General features: G+C 39.2%; 1 protein-coding gene across 3 annotated transcripts in view; it reads left to right on the top strand.

Annotated features, from left to right (window-relative positions):
• Positions 1-1,502: 1,502 nt before the first annotated feature.
• The window catches only part of zgc:77784 (uncharacterized protein LOC402947 homolog), a 71,494-nt gene continuing 53,866 nt past the window's right edge, over positions 1,503-19,130 (top strand). Inside the window, exons 1-2 of one of the 3 annotated variants that reach the window (XR_004579456.2) lie at positions 1,503-2,102; positions 7,967-8,293. Coding sequence is in view for 2 of the 3 variants with exons in the window: in XM_026923891.3 (XP_026779692.2) it covers positions 2,042-2,102; positions 7,967-8,293 (388 nt within the window). In the remaining variant the exon portion in view is untranslated. The remainder of the gene's footprint in view (positions 2,103-7,966; positions 8,294-19,130) is intronic. The other 2 variants (XM_026923891.3, XM_026923892.3) reach the window with 2 other exon arrangements.

The raw sequence follows: 19,130 nt of genomic DNA, 5'->3' as shown, positions 1-19,130 counted from the left end.
ACCTGCAATTTTCATGTCATGCCATGGTTCTGTCATGGTTCTGTCACTATCTACTGACATTTTAAGGTGAATCACAATGTGTTTGGTCTCATAAAAGGTTTGGGAAAGGAATATATAAGAATAACAGCGGGTTATATTTAATCCATGGCTGGCAAGTGTAATTTATTATTTTATGGTTTTATTAGCAGGAAAAGCTTAAGTGTAAGGAATACTGACGTGGACGAAATACTGCACTCTTACATTAATATGTGCTTATTTAATATTTAATCATATATGCTTATTTTAACCGTCAATAACACTATTAATAAAATTGCTGTGGAGAAAAATGAGGGCAATATAACTGTAACATTAGCAGCATACCCCGGTTTGGACGACTGTGGTATCACATTTTGGCTTCTGTGATACCGTCGATCAGCGTGTCCTTTATCCATTCATTTGTAACTGTACATGGGCTTCAAGTGACTTGCCAATTTTAAACTGCTCAAAAGAATAGGCACTCGAGCCACACAGCAGATAGGAAAAGATATCTGGAAATGTAAGAGGAGGTAGCATGTCCGGATCATTATTCCTATTCTATTCCTATTCCTGCTCTATTTGGTTCCACACCATTTACAAGGCTCAGTTTTTCCAAATATCTTTGCTTGGCATTCCTCTGGAGTTTGTTGCCATAGAACCACCTTTTTTGTCCTAAAAAAAAAGAGAGAGAGAAAAGTCAGAAAAACCACCATCAGTAGTCTATTTAAGCTCTCGCAGTGTGTGTTTGTAGCATGTGAACACAGAACTAACCAAACTAAAATGGCAGAATGATCTCATTATGGAGTGCAGTGTGACATCAGTTCCCAAGCCCTATTTGGGAGGCATGCATTTCCAAATGACATTCATTTATTCATTCATTTATTCAGAAACTGCTTTACCCTGATCAGGATTGTGGTGGATCCGGAGCCTATCCATGAGGCGGGAATCCACTCTGAAAGGGATGCCAGTCCATGGCAGCACACCATACACACACATTCACACACTCATTCATACCATGGGCAATTTGGCATAGCCAATCCACCTACTGGCATGATTTTTGGAAGGTAGGAGGAAACCCACATGGATGTAGGGAGAGCGTGCACAGAAGCTCCACACAAAGCGTGGCACGAGCTCAGAATCGAAGCTGCGTGATTGTCCAAATGACATATTCATGCATATTTGTAGAGTCAGGCATATTTAATAAAGTTAAATCTGTAGAGATCTTTCCTTGCAAAACAAAACAAAACAAAAAAAAAACAACAATTCATTGTTCTATATGGATTATTATAATGGCCAAAAATGGCATGTTCTTGTGGTACTTTGGGGCAAACTTTTTCAAGTTGCATTTTTTTTTTCTAGCAGGTCAACAAAAAATCAGTTGCACGTCATAGATGACGCAAACAATGATCTCTTAAGTAGGAGCATAGGGAAAGCTGGAGGAGAAGAGGACTGTGCTTGGAGAGTAGTTTGCAGGATGGGTGTGCAGAGTGTCAGGGGCGGGGTGAGGGGACAGGTGGTGGTGGTGGTGGTGGTGTCCCTGCGCGCGCTGTCTCTTTAAGGTTGGTCTCGTACCGCGCGCTGTCTCCGCACGCTGAGCTCGTGCGCCTCGCGTCTTAATTACAGCGCGGAGCTCGCGCACAGCAGGTGCATCCCGCATCTCTATCAGCCACGTTCACGCAGGCAGCTGAAATGGACCAGAAAGTCAATTTGTCGAGCTTCGTTATGTTATTTTCACCAGTATCTGCCTGCATGTAGCTTAAGACCCAGGGCTCCGTCATAGTTTGAATACTGATCTGTCTGTGTGCGGTTTACTGAACCCGCAAGAGTAGTTCAAGCAACATGCGCTTTAATTCAAATGCGACAGGTTTTTCTCAATGCGGCTCGTTCTTTTGTTGCATGCGCACTTCCTAACTATGGGACTTCTATGCGTTTTCAGTGACTGCTCACGCGCTTATTCTGCAAACACCACGCAAAGATCACTGTTTTGCTATAATAATCGATCCAAACCCACCAGACGAGCGGGACAATGGCGTTGCGGGTCAGAGAAAGCGTCCTGCTGATTTTCATTCACATCTGCCTATGCACTGGTAAGTTTCAGAAGAAAGTGCACTAAAAAAAAGTTCCGAGTTGAAATTAGAATAGTGGTGCTGTTCACTGTTTCCAGAATGCATGTCAACTCATTTGCTTGTATAAATAAATTATAGTAATAGAGCATTTGCATGTCTTTGTTTAGCTCATACTGAATCTTTCTATATGAATAATCAGCTTTAAGGATGATCTGCCATGTGCAATTATTAGACTTTAGAATTATTACTGCGTTATTTTTATTTTGATTGGTCTGTTTATCCTGATTTTATTTATTTTATTTATTTACTTATTTATCTATTATTATTATTATTATTATTATTATTATTATTATTTTTGCAAATAAGCTACAAAACACCATTCATTCCTGTGTAATACTGTAATCTCAACCTTTGTATGGATCATTTGTGGTGTAAAATTGGTGTGTGTCTGTCCAGATGTTTCACTATACTGCATTATGCATACAGACTTGACAACAACAAAGGTGCAGACCCCTAAAACATTTGTATAATTCAGCAGCACGCTAAAGTGCTAGAGGCATCTGATCACATAATCAGGGATATTCATCTAATCAGTGTTGCATCAAATCTCTGAAGTCATCGCATTAGTGTCTTATTGGGTTACACAGGGACAAAACAGCAACATTATATGTATTAAATGTAGTTTTTCATTCTGAACAGAGAAACGCTCAGTGTTGCTGTTTAATCCACCAAATGGACCCGAAGTGTAAGCGTTAATTTAGTACTCTAGTGGTATGTGAACTCAGTATGAAGTAATTCAACAATGTGGATGTCAACACAGGATTTAAAGGGAATTCAAATCATTTTACAGGTGTTGGCTTTTCATGAGAATTAATGTGTAATGTATAATTAATGTAATATACACACGTAAGACCTCTGACGAATCAACAGCTGCACTGTTGAATTCACTCATACAGGGTACAATGAACATCTGTGCTGAATTATATTTCATAGTTTTCAGCTCCAATTATACCAAAACTGTAGGTGTTCATTCAAAACTGGGGTGTTTGCTGTGCCCAAGAGAAGGCTTTTGTGAAAACCGAATTGTACACTTCCCTCAAATGATGTTCATTAGCCTGTAAACACTGGTGTCCAGATTGTACTTCTTAGCTTTGTACTACACCTATGAACTAATGGAAGCTTATGACCACCACTTAGCATTGTGCAGACTCCAGATTCATAGTAGTCTGAACAAACTGTCTGGTTGTTCAGTTATTCGGACTTAAACAATTACTGAGAGATCTAAAAACTGTACAAAAATATGTTGCATATTCCACTTGGAATCACGTGACTTGATTATACATTTCAGATTTAACTGCAGCGTTATCCAGCTAGTTTACAAAACTGTCCATGTACAAATTTTATAACGAACAGCCAGACAATGTTGTTTGAGGCAAATGAGTGAAAATGTTATCATGAAGGTCAGCATTCCGGTATTGGCCTTGTGTATTAGGCAAGACAGAAACTGCAGCACATAGCAGGGTTTTTAAATTCACATTAGAAGCTTGCCCTAGGCCCTTTACTGTAGATGGCCTTGTTAATGCAATGAAAGAGATGTAAATATAGAACATTGCGGTTGCTTTTTCTGCCCTGGCTTGCAGCCTTGTTTGCCAGTTAAATAATAGTAGTGTGCGAAGTGGATGTGTCAATTCTGTAGGCAGTGTGAAACATTTGTTCACTGCAAAAAATGATTTGTTGGTTGAACTTTAAAAGAGTAACTAACCTTTATTGTCTTAAAACAGTTAAATCGTTGAAGTTTGTCTGAGCAGCTTGCTAGAGTTTTGGTGAATTTTCTTCATGAAAGGCTAAAAAGAATGGAGCACTGATGGGGGTGGAGACGGTTTGTGCTCCATTTGTTATGGCTATGTTCAGAACTACTGCACCATACTGAACAGTATGTTAGTGCTATACTCCTTTGACATCTGTTTTAGTGCGGTAGTATGTGGTTTTAGCATAAGAATTTATTATTATTACACCACACACTGTACAGGTACACACATACTGTATGTCAACAGTTATACTGGTAGCTTGCCTCTTGAGTTAAGTACAAGCGCCTGCTCCTTGCGTTTAAAGCACTACATAGCCTCATGCCTCAATTTTTCACAAAAGTTCATCATTTCAAGTTCTGCATCATTTCAGTTCCAACACTTTGTCCTGGGGTGTTGGTCTACTGGTGGTTCCTCAGATCGGAATGGATTCAAAGTAGGGCAAATTGTTCAGTGTTTGGCCCACAGACTCTGAAACCTGATTCCACAATCTCTCTGTATTCTTACTTGTATATTTTAGGTTCTGCTTCTTTATTCACTTTCAATCCCCAACTAAAAGCATGCTTTTTCTCTCATTAGGTTCATCTCTCTTCCTACTCCTGTATTAATAATAAGATTTTAAAATGTCCTTGTGAGATTTTGTCAGGGGATAATGGAGGCACAATTTGCTATGAATAATAATAATAATAATAATAATACATTATTATAATAATGAATGTTATTATAATTATTAGTATGTATTATTTTACAATTTATGTCTTCAAAACTATAATAATAATAATAATAATTATTATTATTATTATTATTATTATTATTATTATTTTTGTTGTTGTTGTTGTTGTTGTTGTTATTGTTGTTGATTACTTTGTCAGGAGTATTTTGAGTATTTTGTAAAAATCTTGTATTTTATCACAATACAATAATGTTTTAGGCCATGCCATATTATTACACAAATAATGCCAGACTCAGTGGGTTTCTCTTCTCCTTTTCTCTGGGGAAAGCTAATGTTTTATTTAGTTTTCTGCTCTTCATTTAACAACAGTCAGATATACTTTAATGGCAGTCATTCAAACTGGGATTGCTCATTTTACCAAATTGATTTGTGTAATATCGGGAGATTAAGCTGATGGATCACCGCAGTATTTTTAAATCAAGCATGGCATAGGGAAAGTCTTCCTGGAGTCATTAACATATTAGGGATTAAACTGAGGATAGGCAGAAAAATCCCGTTTGGTTTGTATCATTCAGTGTGTTTAAGTTGTTCATGGGGGAGCAGACCACTGTGGTTCACCGTCAGAGATTATATAATGTAATATGTATGTGTTCTTATGTTCTAGTGTTTTGTGGGATTGGCTATAAATGTTCCCTTGCATTAGGCTGCCCCTTTTCCATAACGGTTTCTTTCTTCCCTTTTATTTTTCTTAGGTCAATATCAAACATCGCATAAATTATGCACCTTATTCTAGTGCATTCATTTGAGACTGTTGTTGTATTATTTACATATCTCTAAGGTAAATCACTTCGGAAATACAAGCCTCTCTGGCCCACATCTTCAATCAATTAGTCTAACAAGATCCTAGTTAGCCTCTGAGGAGGCAGCAGGATATGCATGTTTAATATTTGTTAATATTAATTAATGAGAAGCGTTACATAATGGTGTGGCTTATAGTCATGCTGTAGATGCAGCTTGGGTTAGTGGTATTACAGGAGAAAAGACTCAAGTGTGTCTTGTCTTGCACCAGCAATGGTCTTACGCTCCACCGGAGCTGATTGAAAGCTTTGATCGAACAACAATTGAAGTTAACTTCTGACACTCAAGGCCTCAAGATTAATCCCAGTTTGTTCTGCTCTGGTAATTCCTTCCAGTGTTATCACTTACTACATCCTCAGAGGAGTGTGTCTAAAATGGGAGGGAGGGAATTAATGAAGGCTGGTGGGTGTGACTGAAAGCCCGCACAAAGTTTGGGATGATATTCTCTCATTATTGTGAGAAATTATAGCATGATACACTTTTCTCATCATGTTTATGGAGCATTCACCAACTGCAGACACTTGTAGATCAATAAACTGTTAACAATAACCTGCGGTATCACATTGTCAAATTAAAGTGCAATAGTTTATTGGTTTGGAATTTTAGCCCATTATATCATTATATTATTTTATTTATTGAATTTTACCACCCAGTTTTACAAAGCAGGTTTTCCTATTTACCACAGAAATGTTGTACATACTGGGTGTTTAGCATTTGTAATCAAAATCAGTATAATTTGACTTTCTTATTTAGCATGACAATAACTGGTATCAAACGTTGTCTGTGTGTTTATTCTGAAGTGTCATGTTAGCTGTGTATTCACTGTATATTCATATGGAAATGGTTATAAAAAGGTCTGTTTTAAAATGTTTGACGAAAAACCTTTTTGGCTTTTTTTTTGGAGAAGGGATGCAATTAAAATTCTCTGTTCCTTATGGTTTTTTGAAAGAGCTGCTCTCTTTTGTCTGTGTTCGAGCTGTCGGGGTATGAGCTTATCCTTGAGACGCACAGCAAGAATAATTATCCAGTGCTCCTTCATTAGAGGCTGTCACACACTCCTCTTTTACCAAAGCACAGAGAGGTGTCTCAAACATTCAGCTTCATGGAAAGCAACCCATTATCCTCTTTTTGATTAAGCTGCTGTAGAACATATTGTCTCTCTTGACATAATGCACTGTGATTGTAGCAAAAATGTCTAATGTTTGTTTACCAGTGGCTGAATTTGTCTTATATGGTTTATAATTGAACTCCTTTGACTGTTTCCCTAAACAATGGTGCAATGGAACTTTTTTTTTAATTATTTCAACCTATAATGAAACATAAAAGCAAGTCATGTTGAGGTTTTGAGGTAAAACAACTGTTGCTGTGAAATAATGCTTGAACATGTTTTTAATGAGCACTAATAAAAAGAAACTTGACTTGTATTGTTTTTGTGTCTGTACCATCGCTAATTCCTCACTAACGTGGTTTTATCTTGATAATATTCTTAGATCTTGACCTATTTATACTAGTGTGGGGATATGTTTTTAATGGAGAGTAGAAAGCACTTCTGGAAGTTGCTCTGGGTAAGGCTGTCTGCCAAATACTGTAAATGTAAATAATTTAAGATTTAAATGCTTGTGGTACTATATATTTGTACTGTGGAAAAACAATAACATAAAATAATGTTTTATGAACTTTCTTCTATAATGACAGTTATTGATACTGTACATTGATGACGAAAGCTGTCTTTGTCATTTTTTTTTTTCCACAGCCTCATTTTCAATGCTATTATCCTCTTTTCAATGATGCCATAGCAACACAACTCAGTCGGCTATGAGGTGCTCATTTCCTGGAATATAAGAATATGAGATATGTTCTATCTGTGTCTGGCTCTTATCAGCATCTCCATCTCCATTCAGTCCCACGAGGGGATATGCGGTTCGTTTTCCGAGCTTTCTTTCCCGACAGCAGCCATGCCAAACCTCAAGCTTAATGTCAGCTTTTTTTTTTACCTTCTCTTTCCTTCCGTCTGCACGTCCAGACTCTTCGAAAGCCTAATAGATGCTGAGTCATCAACTCCTCAGACTCGCTCCATCACCAGCCATTAAACGTCTACTCCACTCCTGGTCTGTGTCTGATGTCATCTGAAGCCAACCGTTTTCATTTCTTTTAACTTCAGCACAAATGCCTGTTTGAAATATTGCAGTATTGACTTTGAGGCAAATAAAAGCATATTTTCACCTGTAGAAGCCACATCTGATTTAATCACTACCTGTCAGGCAGAATGAAAGTTAAAAGCTTTATGGACTAGTTGCCTATTTCTATGTGGTTCTTTTTTTTTTTTTTTTTTTTTATATCAGAAAAAAAAAGTTTAGTGTGGAATAGCATCAAAAAACTTTCGGTCAATTTCCTTGATTTTTAATTCTTTGAATTTTAAAAGGTTTTGGACATCCAAACCATTTGTGAGACTTTTGTTTGTATCGTAAGACCTTTTGTATGGAACGTCTAGACGGGAACAGCACTAAGCACTTTGAACAGTGTAAGTTGATTTCTTTAATTTCCCATAGGCTTTCGGTTGCGTCTGGAGGACAGTCCGCCTCGGATCATAGAAGACCCATCTGATCTGATTGTGTCTAAAGGAGAACCAGCTACACTGAACTGCAAAGCTGAGGGGCGGCCTATGCCGAATGTGGAGTGGTACAAAGATGGAGAACATGTAGAGACAGATAAAGATGACCCGCGTTCACACCGCATGCTGTTGCCCAGCGGCTCGCTCTTCTTCCTGCGGATTGTGCATGGCCGCCGCAGCAAGCCTGACGAAGGCATCTACACCTGTGTGGCCCGTAACTACCTCGGGGAGGCAGTGAGTCGCAACGCCTCGTTGGAGGTGGCCAGTAAGTCTCTTTTTCTATTTTGGCCATTATTCTGTGCATTACCTAGGAATACAAATATTATGGGCAAAGCTGAACACTTTTAATTTTACAATAGATTTTTGGGTTATTGGATTATTGAGACATTGATTTACACTATATGGTCAAAATTATGTAGACACCTCACTAATCACACTCCTATGTCCTTGTTGAACATCCCATTCCAAAACAATTAATATGGAGTTTTTCCGCCACATTACTTCTATAATAACCTCCACTCTTCAGGGAAGGCTTTCCGCTAGATTGTGGAATGTGGCTGTGAGGATTTGTGCTCATTCAGCCACCAGAGCAGTAGTGAGGTCGGGTAAGAAGACCTGGCATGCAACCGCTGTTCCTATTTATCCTGAAGATGGATAGTGGGGTTGAGGTCAGGGCTCTGTGCAGGACACTCGAGTTCTTCCACTCCAACCTTAGCAAACCATGTCTTAATGGACCTCTCTTTGTGCAGAGGGGCATTGTCATGGAACAGATTTGGGCCTGTTCAGTTCCAGTGAAGGGAAATCTTAACAATACAGCATAAAAAGATATTTTAGGCAATTGTGTCCTTCGAATTTTGTGGTCACAGCTTAGAAAGGGTAGGTAGATGAACCTGATGCCCAAGGTACTAACAATGCTCATGTGTATAGGTCGATAAATGCCAATCACACGTAAATTAATCCGCACATTTGCCGCAGAGCTGATTTACATTTTAATGATGCCCACAAAACTCAATAAAAACCAAATCTCACAGAGAGCTGAAACTTACAGAATGACAACTAAATGGTGAAAGCACATCTCCTAAGTGCAGCATGCACTAATGCTGCATTCAGACTAAATCGGAACTCATAATTTCCGACTAGGAAAAAACAAAGAAATGCCCCCTCAACTTGGAATTCCAACATGGAAACTCAGGACTGATTCCTCATCCCTGAGTTCAACAAGTGACGTTTCTTTTGTGATAATGTAATGGCTAAATATTGTGATGCATATTATGTGAAAATATCTTGGGATATAATATGACTCACCCATACCTGGTTTCTTGTTCAGAGCCATAGAAGGATTAGTCATTGGCCTATGAATGCATGAGTCAAATTTCTTTAAGCACTGAGTTACCGCATCACTTCACCCACTTACAGTATTTCTGAAACAGGATGATCCATCCCTAATATCAGTAAAAAAAAACCCTGCTTTTTACTGGAAACAGTAGCAATGGTGATGCCTAAACATGCTTGGATTGATATTGAGAGATGAAAACAATGTGTTTGCTAGTAGAATACATTAGCATTCAAATGTTATATATGTAGTCACAGCAGTTTTTAAAAATGAAGAAAGTGACATGCATACATTGTAGTAGTATTTGACAACTTTTGTAATAACAGTTCATGTTAGTAGATTCTGCTGAGAAGTGCAAAACATAGGGTGGAGTCTATGGAAATAGATTCATTTCGCGCCTGCAGTGTGATTTACTAAACCTGACAGATACTTTGGGAACAGAAATTGTGTGTCAGAAAATGTAAAAGTTTGGATGGAAACACAGGGTTCAGTTTATTGAGTAAACCAGAACAGACAAACTGCAAAGGGCCAGGCAATATTTAAGATCAGGAAACAGATGGGTCAAGTAATCTACAAATGGGCTGAGCTAGGCAAAGACAGAATGTAGAACTAGACAAAAAATTCAGAACGACAGTGGCAAACCACAGAAATATGTGAGAAATACACGAGAATAGAAATCACTGGTGAAAAAAGATACGATACGATAGAAACACTCTTATTTACATTGGTTTACAATCCACTCACCTATTACCATTTTTAACACTGGATCCATGCTGGCTGAGCGGGATCCTGAGGAGGAGCAAAGAACGCAACCTGAAGCGGCGGCCCTGAGAAAAAACGAGCTGGCATCAGGAACAGGCTGAGGGCTTGCGCACACTGTCCTCCCCTGCCTAGCATCCTGCTAGCCAATGTCCATTCTCTGGAGAAGAAGCTTGAGGACCTCAGGGCCAGGGTTACGTTCTAGAGGGACATTCGGGACTTCAGCCTCCTCTGCTTCACCGAAACATGGCTGAACCCAGCGGTACCAGACCATGTCATCCAGCCAGCAGAGCTCTTCTCGGTTTACCACATGGACAGAACAATGGAGTCAGGGAAGTCAAGGGGAGGTGGAGTGTGTCTGATGGTAAACAGCAGCTGGTGTGACACTCACACTCCCCTGCACACCCAACCTGGAGCTCCTGACCATCAGATGTTGCCCTTTGTGCCTTCCTCTGGAATTTACCTTGGTCATAGTCAGTGCCGTTTATATTCCACCTCAGGCAGGCACGGACACTGCCTTATGTGAACTACATGAGACTCTCACTCAACACCAGACTCATCACCAGAAAGCTGTGCTCATTGTGGTGGGGGACAGTGCCAACCTCAAATGGGCAGTTGCAAACTTCCACCAACACATCATCTGCCCAACCATTGGTGAAAGGATACTGGACCATTGCTACACTCCATTCAAAGACAGCTACAAGGCACAGTCCCAACCACCCTTTGGGAAATTGGACCATGTCGCCATCTTCCTCATGCCAAGTTACAAAGGCTGAAACAGGAAGCTCCGGCTCAAAGGGAGGTTGCTCGCTGGACAGACCAATCAGTGGCCACTTTGCAGGATGCTCTAGATGATGGAGACTCTCTCTGTTCAGATGCAGCTCTGATAACATCAGCATGTTTATGAAAGTTGTTGTGGGATTTATTGGGAAACTGGTGGATGACACATTCCACAAAACCATCATCAGAAGGTTTCCCAACCAGAAGTCGTGGGTGGATAAAACCATCCAACAGTGCTGAGATCTCGCACTGCTGCCTATAAACTTGCCACCAGGAACATGGATGAGTACAAGGCTGCATCCTACAATGTGTGCAGAGAGACAAGGAGTCAAAGTGGCGCTATGGGAGGAAACTAGACACAGTGTTTGGCCACTTCTAACTCTATCACCATTGTCAAGTTTGCTGACAACACTGTTGTGGTGGGCCTGATATCTGATAATTACGAGAAGGCCTACCTAGAGGAGATTAAAAGCCCAGAGAACTGGTGCCAGGAGAACAGCCTCCTCCTGAACATCAGCAAGACAAAGGAGTTGATAGTGGACTTCAGCACGAAGCAGGAGAGGAGCTACCACCCCTTAACAGGGCCCCAGTGGAGAGAGTGGACAGTTTTCGATACCTTGGCGTTCACAGCACGCAGTTCCTGTCATGGTCCTGTCACATTAACACCCTGGTGAAGAAGGCCCATCAGAGTCTTTATCACCTTATCACTTGCACCATCGAGAGCATCCTGATGGGAAGCATCACAGCCTGGTTTGGGAGCAGCACCAAGCAAGATTGGTGGGCTCTCCAGAGGGTGGTGAGATCAGCTAAGCATACCTTCTCTGACCTGCAGTCTGTCTACAGCAAGTGGTGATGGACCAAGGCCAGGAAGATAGTGAAGGACCTCAGTCATCTAAACAATGGACTAGTGGACTTCTCTCTGTTGTGGTCAGGGAAGCATGTCTGCTCCCTAAAGGCCAACACAGAGAGAATCAGGTAAATTCTATTTATGTCATGGACAGTCAGAACAAGCACCCAAGGCTCATTGATGCGTGTGGGGATTGAAGACTATCCCATCTGGTTTGATTACACAAATTGCTGAAAAAGTTAATGCTGGCTATGATAGAAAGCTGTCAGAACACCTTGAATCATGGTTTCTTTTACACCATGTGGATGGCCGGTGCATGTGCGTCGCTTACCTGGGGAATAGTTGGCACCAGGATGCGCTATGGGAAGAAGGCAAGCCAGCAGAGGCAGTGTGACGCTCTGGGCAATGCTCTGCTGGGAGACTGTGGGTCCTGGCATTCACGTGGATGTTACTTTGGCAGATACCACGTACCTAAACATTGTTTCACGCCAAGTACACCCCTTCATGGCAACGGTATTCCCTAATGGCAGTGGCCTCTTTCAGCAGCTAATGTTCAGGAATGGTTTGAGGAACATGACAAAGAGTTCAAGGTGTTGACTTGGCCTCCAAATTCCCAAGATCTCAATCTGATCAAGCATCTGTGGAATGTGCTGGACAAACTAGTCAGATCCATAGGGGCCCCACCTCGCAACGTACAGGACTTAAAGGATCTGCTGCTAAGGTCTTGGTGCCAGATATGGTGCCAGCATATCACACCTTCAGAGGTCTTGTGAAGTCCATGCCTCGACAGTTCAGAGCTTTTTGGCTGCACAAGGGGGCCAACACAATATTAGGGAGGTGATTTTAATGTTATGGCTGATTGGTGTATGAGCCCAAGTGGTTAGTTTACAATTTTAATGGTATTTAGAAATGTAAATGTAAAATATGAACAAGATTTAGCAATTTGAAGAACAAACAGTATATATAGAGAGTTAGAGTAAATCAGAATGAGGTGCAAGTGATTGACAAGCTAGATTGGTGAGCTAGATTGACAAGTAGGCGTAGCTAGAGGTGGGGAGTGCTGGGAGTTCCCGTAAAGACCGGTGGTTATGACATTGATTATCAAAATAATTGTCAGCTTCAGCGCTAGCTGAATATAAACCTGCTTAAGGGCTTTGACAGATGATAAAGAGTAAACTCAGGACCTATATATGTCTATTACACAATCATTATTAGGGGTAGAGCACATTATTTACCTTTGTTGAAATGTGTTATTTTTTTGGGTTGTTGCTCTATGTCAGGACTTATAGTGGAGGCTATAGTAATTGAGGGGTGAGTGATGCATAAGTGTACTGGGTGACCAGGCTAGAATTTCTTTCTCTGACCAGGAGATCTAGTGATTGTGTGATTGAAGCCAGGGTGATTGGAAATTTGGGTGATGAGGTTACTAGAAAAGAAATAATTTCTCTATGGACGGCAGACACAATGGGCCTCATTTATCAGTCTTTTAGTAAAGTTATTTGTAAATGTTTGAGTAAACCAACCGAACTAAAAAAAAAAAAAATACAAAAGGAAGTGCACTGATGTGTAAAGAAGCATAACAGAATAGAGTGGCTTCATTAACAACATTATACAGCAGTTTAGTATCATCCCATTTCCTTGGCTGGATCTAATTCTCAGCTTTATTCACTAACAGCTTGTAGTTGAATGACCTCATCATGAGACTGCATCGAAGATAATTATGTATTTATGCTTAGCAACCCTTATGTAATATTTACTTGCTTAAGTATTTACTTATTTATCGGCAATGACTGCTGTTTGTGGCAGTGCTTTAGCTTGTCAATTTCTTAAACCTTGTATTTGCACTAAGATCAGATATATTTTCAAAGTAGACAACCAAGAACTTTTGTAACTGACTCTGGATGAAATCATCTTCCAAATGCTGTGAATGGTGTCCCAAGCTGTAATATGAAGGATGGTGTTATAAATCTCCTACATACCATGTATGTACCACTGGGTCTAAGTTATGTGTGTCTTTTTTTCTTATGTATCTATGTTTTGTAAAAATCCAGTTTTGTTTCTAAACCACGATATAAACACTGGCAGTGATAACATTAGTGTAATGGATTAAGAGAATCACTGTAGCTGAGGTAAGAACTGCAATCAGTGAAGGAATCATTTCACCTTGAAAGTGTGTGTTTACTCATGTGTAAAAAACTTAACTGCTGCAATGAAATTGTTTATGTAGGAGACAAGGCTGCAAAAAGAAATTACACACACACACACAAGCCTATATATATATATATATATATATATATATATATATATATATATATATATACACACACATATGTGTGTGTGTGTGTATACATATTACATACAAATATTATATATATACATACCAACATACTACAGTTGGTCAATTATTTATACAGAGAGATCCTGAAACATCTGCTACTTAATGGGCTCTCTGCTGTATACGTAAGACCTCTACTGCACGTAGGGATCAAGTGCTTGTCCTTGTGGGTGATGAAATCACGAGAGTGAGGTCATAATAGTGGGATCATACATTGTTGCCAGTTTGCTCCCCGTTAGCTGTGATTCATATGCTAATTAGTGCTGGCCTGCTGCCTACGTTCTGGCTGGATGATCTATGAGCAGAGGACAACAGGTGGAGGAAGGCGAGGATGTGGGCTGGCAGTTCGACCTCGCTTCCTACTATGCACCTCTTTTGAAATTTGTTTACATCTGCTAGAGCTGCGGATCCTGCAGCGTAGATTACATGGCAGGGGGGGAAAAATATGCAGCTGTACATGGACGCAATATCTGTTGATAAGTGAGCAAAATTTGGAGTGATAAATCAGTTTCTTAAACCTTTCAGGGATTAGGAGAATAATGCAGTACTGTCAGTCCCTGTCATCCCTATCATTTTTTTATGTTGTGATATTTGTTATTCTTGAATTGTGAAATGTTCAGGAACACTTGCGAAGTTATCACTCATAACCTCATTATGATTTGGGTTTTTGCACAGTGGAGCTAAAAGGCAGAATGATCATCAGGACTATAGCTAATCTTTATGTAAGCAAATCATATTTTAGTTTTTTGGCATTTTACATAATAGTATGACATTATAATATAATACCAAAATGCTATAGGATTCAAAGCAATAGCGTTGACCAAATTTTATTATACTGTAACTGTGGGACCCCCAGGGGTCTGTGAAGCAAAGCCATGGGATTTGTGGATTTATTTATTTATTTTTTATTAAATTTTGTTATTAAACATCCCACCATTATGAAAGCTATTATAAAGTTGAGGCCAAAAGTTAGCTTACACTTAGACTAAAGACATTCAAACACAAATTTTCACAACTCACATTTCATGTTACCATACATTTCCTGTGTTAAGTCAGTTAGGGTATCTACTTTATTTCTATAAGAGAGTAAGAAACAGATTTATTTCAGCTTTTATATACTGTATCAGATTTTCCTTGGGTCAAAATTTACATACACTTTTTTTAATTATTATTATTTGGTGGCATTGCCTTTGAATTGCTTGAACTTTAATCATACTCTCAGGAAAAGCATCTCACAATACTTATTGGAATTTTTGCTCATTCCTCCTCACAGAACTGGTATAACTCAGTCAGGTTTGTGAGCCTCCTCGCTCATGCATGGTTTTTTTTTTTTTTTTTTTTTTTTTTAATTTCAGTCCTCAAATTTTCTACGAGATTGAGGTCAAGGCTTTGTGATGGTCACTCCAGTACTTTCACTTGGTTGTCTTTAAGCTATTTTGTTACAATTTGCAGTTATACTTAGGATTATTGTTCAGCTGGAAGATCTGGTTTTGACTTTCTTTCTGATGTCTTGACATGTTGCTTCAGTATTTGTAGATAATCCTGCTTCTTCATGAAATCTTCTATTTTCTGAAGTGCCCCAGTCCATTTTTCAGCAAAACACCCCCACAACATGATGCCTCCACCCCCATGCTTTACAGTTAGGTTGGTGTTCTTCAGATTTAAAGCATGACCCTTGTTCCTCTATACTTGCTGTTTCACCAGTTCATTTGGTGTTGTCCTGGGGCTTAAGATGAACCTTTCCGACCAAAGTTTCTTCATCCCTGGGAGTTAATTTGTTCCTCTTTTCTGAATGTTGCTGTGTCTGTGTGGTCCCAATATTTTTATACTGTATGTTCAATGTAACCTCAGTTGCTTATAAATTGCTCCAAAGGAGGAGCTGGACGTTTTGGAGACAATTAATTTTTCTGAGGTCTTGGCTGAGTTGCTTGGATTTTCCCAATGTATCAAGGGCAAAGGAGTAGTGACTCTAAATACAGCCACAGGTGCTCTCCCAATTAACTACTAATTATGACAATTGGCCAATCGGAAGCTTCTAAAAGTCATTACATCAGTTTCTGGTATCTTCTAGACAGTCAACTTGGTGTATATAAACTTTTGACCCACTGAAATTCTGATATAGTGAATTAAAGCTGAAATAGATCTGTCTCTAATCAATTGTTTTAAAATTACCTCTGATGTGCACAAAGAAAATGCCCTAATTGACTTACCAAAGAAATATATGGTAATAAATTTTGAATGTCTTTAGTCTAGGCATATATAAACTTCTGGCCTCAACTGTATTTATTATTGAGTTCTTATAGTTATTAGCCTGTTTGGCTAATCACCTGAATGAAATTGGTTTAATCCAACCTTCAATAACTCAAAAACAAGTAGGCCTAATGTCAACTTGGACCATCTGTTGGTGGACACATTAGGATCAAAAATCTCTATGCTCCAATAAATAGCCAAAATATTATTGTACGCATTTAAATAATAGCCTAATGTTTGAACAGTTGGGTTATGTTCATTAAAAAGAATCTGTATGAGAGGGTTGATGGAATATATTTTACAGTTAAAGGGGTCCCTGGCTGAAAAAATGTTTGAGAATCCCTGTTTAATAATATCTGTATGTATTATACTATACTATGATGTATATAGTATAATATCTGTATGTATTATACTATACACATTATAGTATGTATTTACAGAAAGGGATTATTTTTAGGTTGCCTGGAACATTGTTCTTTAGCCATGAAAGACCTAGGCCACTTTCTAGGAAAGGACACGTGATACTCATGTAGGAATACTGATGAAAGCTGAAGGCGACTTGCTGAGCTCACTAAAATCTGATAGAACTTCTTCTGCGTTTGAAGGGAAACGTATGAAACCCATCAGGTTTTCCCAAAATAGCAATGCTATTCTGCTGTCTATTGTGTGTAGGAGAAAATCTGTATCTGTTTTAAAGCACTGAATGTGTGTGTCTGGGGGAGAAAAATGGCAGTGCTTCCTGAGCTAGGATTAAGATAAAGTAGGACAAACAAAAAAGTAATCAAACTTGCTTAAAAGGCATCTGAGCCAGCTGTTCCTCCTTCACTCAGTGTGGGATTATCGAACAATGACGCATTGAAGGCAGCATTAATATGGCCCATCCTGCACCGTAACAAAGGGTTGTATATGAAATGACTGGATTTATTGTCATTTACATTTAGGGTGTTCTGTTCATGCATTTAGAAATCATTCAAGCAGTTTGATCAAACGTGTAACAGATTAGATTAGTAAAGTGTCCTCATTAAAAATGTGTTCTTGTTTTCAATCACCTCTCATCTCACCCCTCACCTTGCTTGTTTAAGCCTTCTGAAACTGGTCATTAGGCCTACAGTGAATCAGCAGTTACAGTTCTGCACTAGTGACTGGATGGTTGTGTATTAAAATCCCACGCCTGTCAGAGAGCCAGACAGACTGCCTTGGGCAAGGACCTTAAACCTGCACTGCTCAGGAATGTGCTAGGATTGTGTTGGCTAACTTGGATTAAAGTGAATAAATAATTAGCTCAATAAGATAATTTAGTTCTGAGTTGCACATCATCACATTTCATCAGCAGATGTAAAAATTCTAATTTTTATTGGTCACACACACACACACACACACACACACACACACACCACCATAAACAGTATGTCATGCAGTAAAATGCTTTTAACGACTGTCCGGTGACATAAAAATAGAATTTACATAAAACAGAATTTACTTGTATACAAGTAAAAAAGGAAAAATATAAAGATATAACATAAAGAATATAAAAGATCGATGGCAGCAACAGTACGGACTATGGACTATACCATAACAGTATGGGTGATGACCAGTGTCTTCTTATATATCTACATTTTCAACATTATTTTTCTATAAATCAGTTTTTGGACATATATATCTTCGTATTCTTTTTTTTTTTTCTTTTCAAAAAAAAGCTTACTGGCTGGGGTCTGATTGAGTGTTTGTAAACACAGACAATGTGGAGATGAATCCAGTCCCTTCTTCCTGCAGGCCAGGCCTCCATTAGCTAAGACTTGTGGGTGGACAAAACAGTTGTTATATTAACTCACCTCTGGAGTGGATTTATTTATGCAGTTCTTTGTCTGCTGAAGTACACAACAAGAGAGCGCTGAACCATTTTGAGCCTGCCAGCCGTATCTCTTATTCAATCTGCTCGCCTCCTCTCACCGAGTTCTGTGATTTGTCAAGCAGGTACCTATGATGCATCCAAGTCTATCTAATATCCATAGAGCAGCTTGTGTAAATGTTTAGATGCCACGCAGCATTTTATTTAAAAATAACAACACATACAGGAACCCATGTTTTTTTTGTTTTGTTAAATTATAAAAGGTCGAAAATAATGCATTTTGGAAACTGCCGTCTGAGTAGGTATGAGTTGGCATTTTCACATTTGTTTTGTGCCCCTTTAAATGTAAATAAAAGGACCAAATGGTGAAGGAGGAGCTCACCAGCATTTGGCGGTGGCACATTAATAATGCACTGCCCAACAGGCTTGCCATTTAGCGTCCCTTCATGAGCCCTACAGGAGGCCGAGAAGAAAGCAGCTCTGGCCTTTTAAAATGAGATCAACCTGAGTGAGGCTCTGCAACAGACGTGGCCTTTTATTCTTTTCATTCATAGAACAGAGATTCAGATTGTGTTACCACTTGGCGACCAATCAAGACTGCTGATTTTCAATAATGAAAACTGCATTTAATCTGAGCATGTCCTAGGATGCCTGAATGAATGTGGTCAGTTCATGCAAGAATATCATTCTTCACTTAGATAATAAGACAAAAGATATGTCATTGTGGGCTCTGAGAGGTATAAAACAACATGTGATGATGTGTGAAGTAAACATTTGGCTTCGCAGTGGAAACCCACTCATCCTGTATTAATATAATTGGCGTCTGAGAGTTTTATCTCAGAGCAGACATGAAAAAATGTTATTATAGACGCCAGGCAGTGACAGTCGGCATTTCTGCATAGGACTTTAGGCTACTTTTGATTATTCATTTGCATAGATATTTTTTATT

Source organism: Pangasianodon hypophthalmus, chromosome 14, assembly GCF_027358585.1.
Source record: "Pangasianodon hypophthalmus isolate fPanHyp1 chromosome 14, fPanHyp1.pri, whole genome shotgun sequence".
Lineage (NCBI taxonomy): Eukaryota > Metazoa > Chordata > Actinopteri > Siluriformes > Pangasiidae > Pangasianodon > Pangasianodon hypophthalmus.
This window is presented reverse-complemented; position numbering and strand designations above follow the sequence as displayed.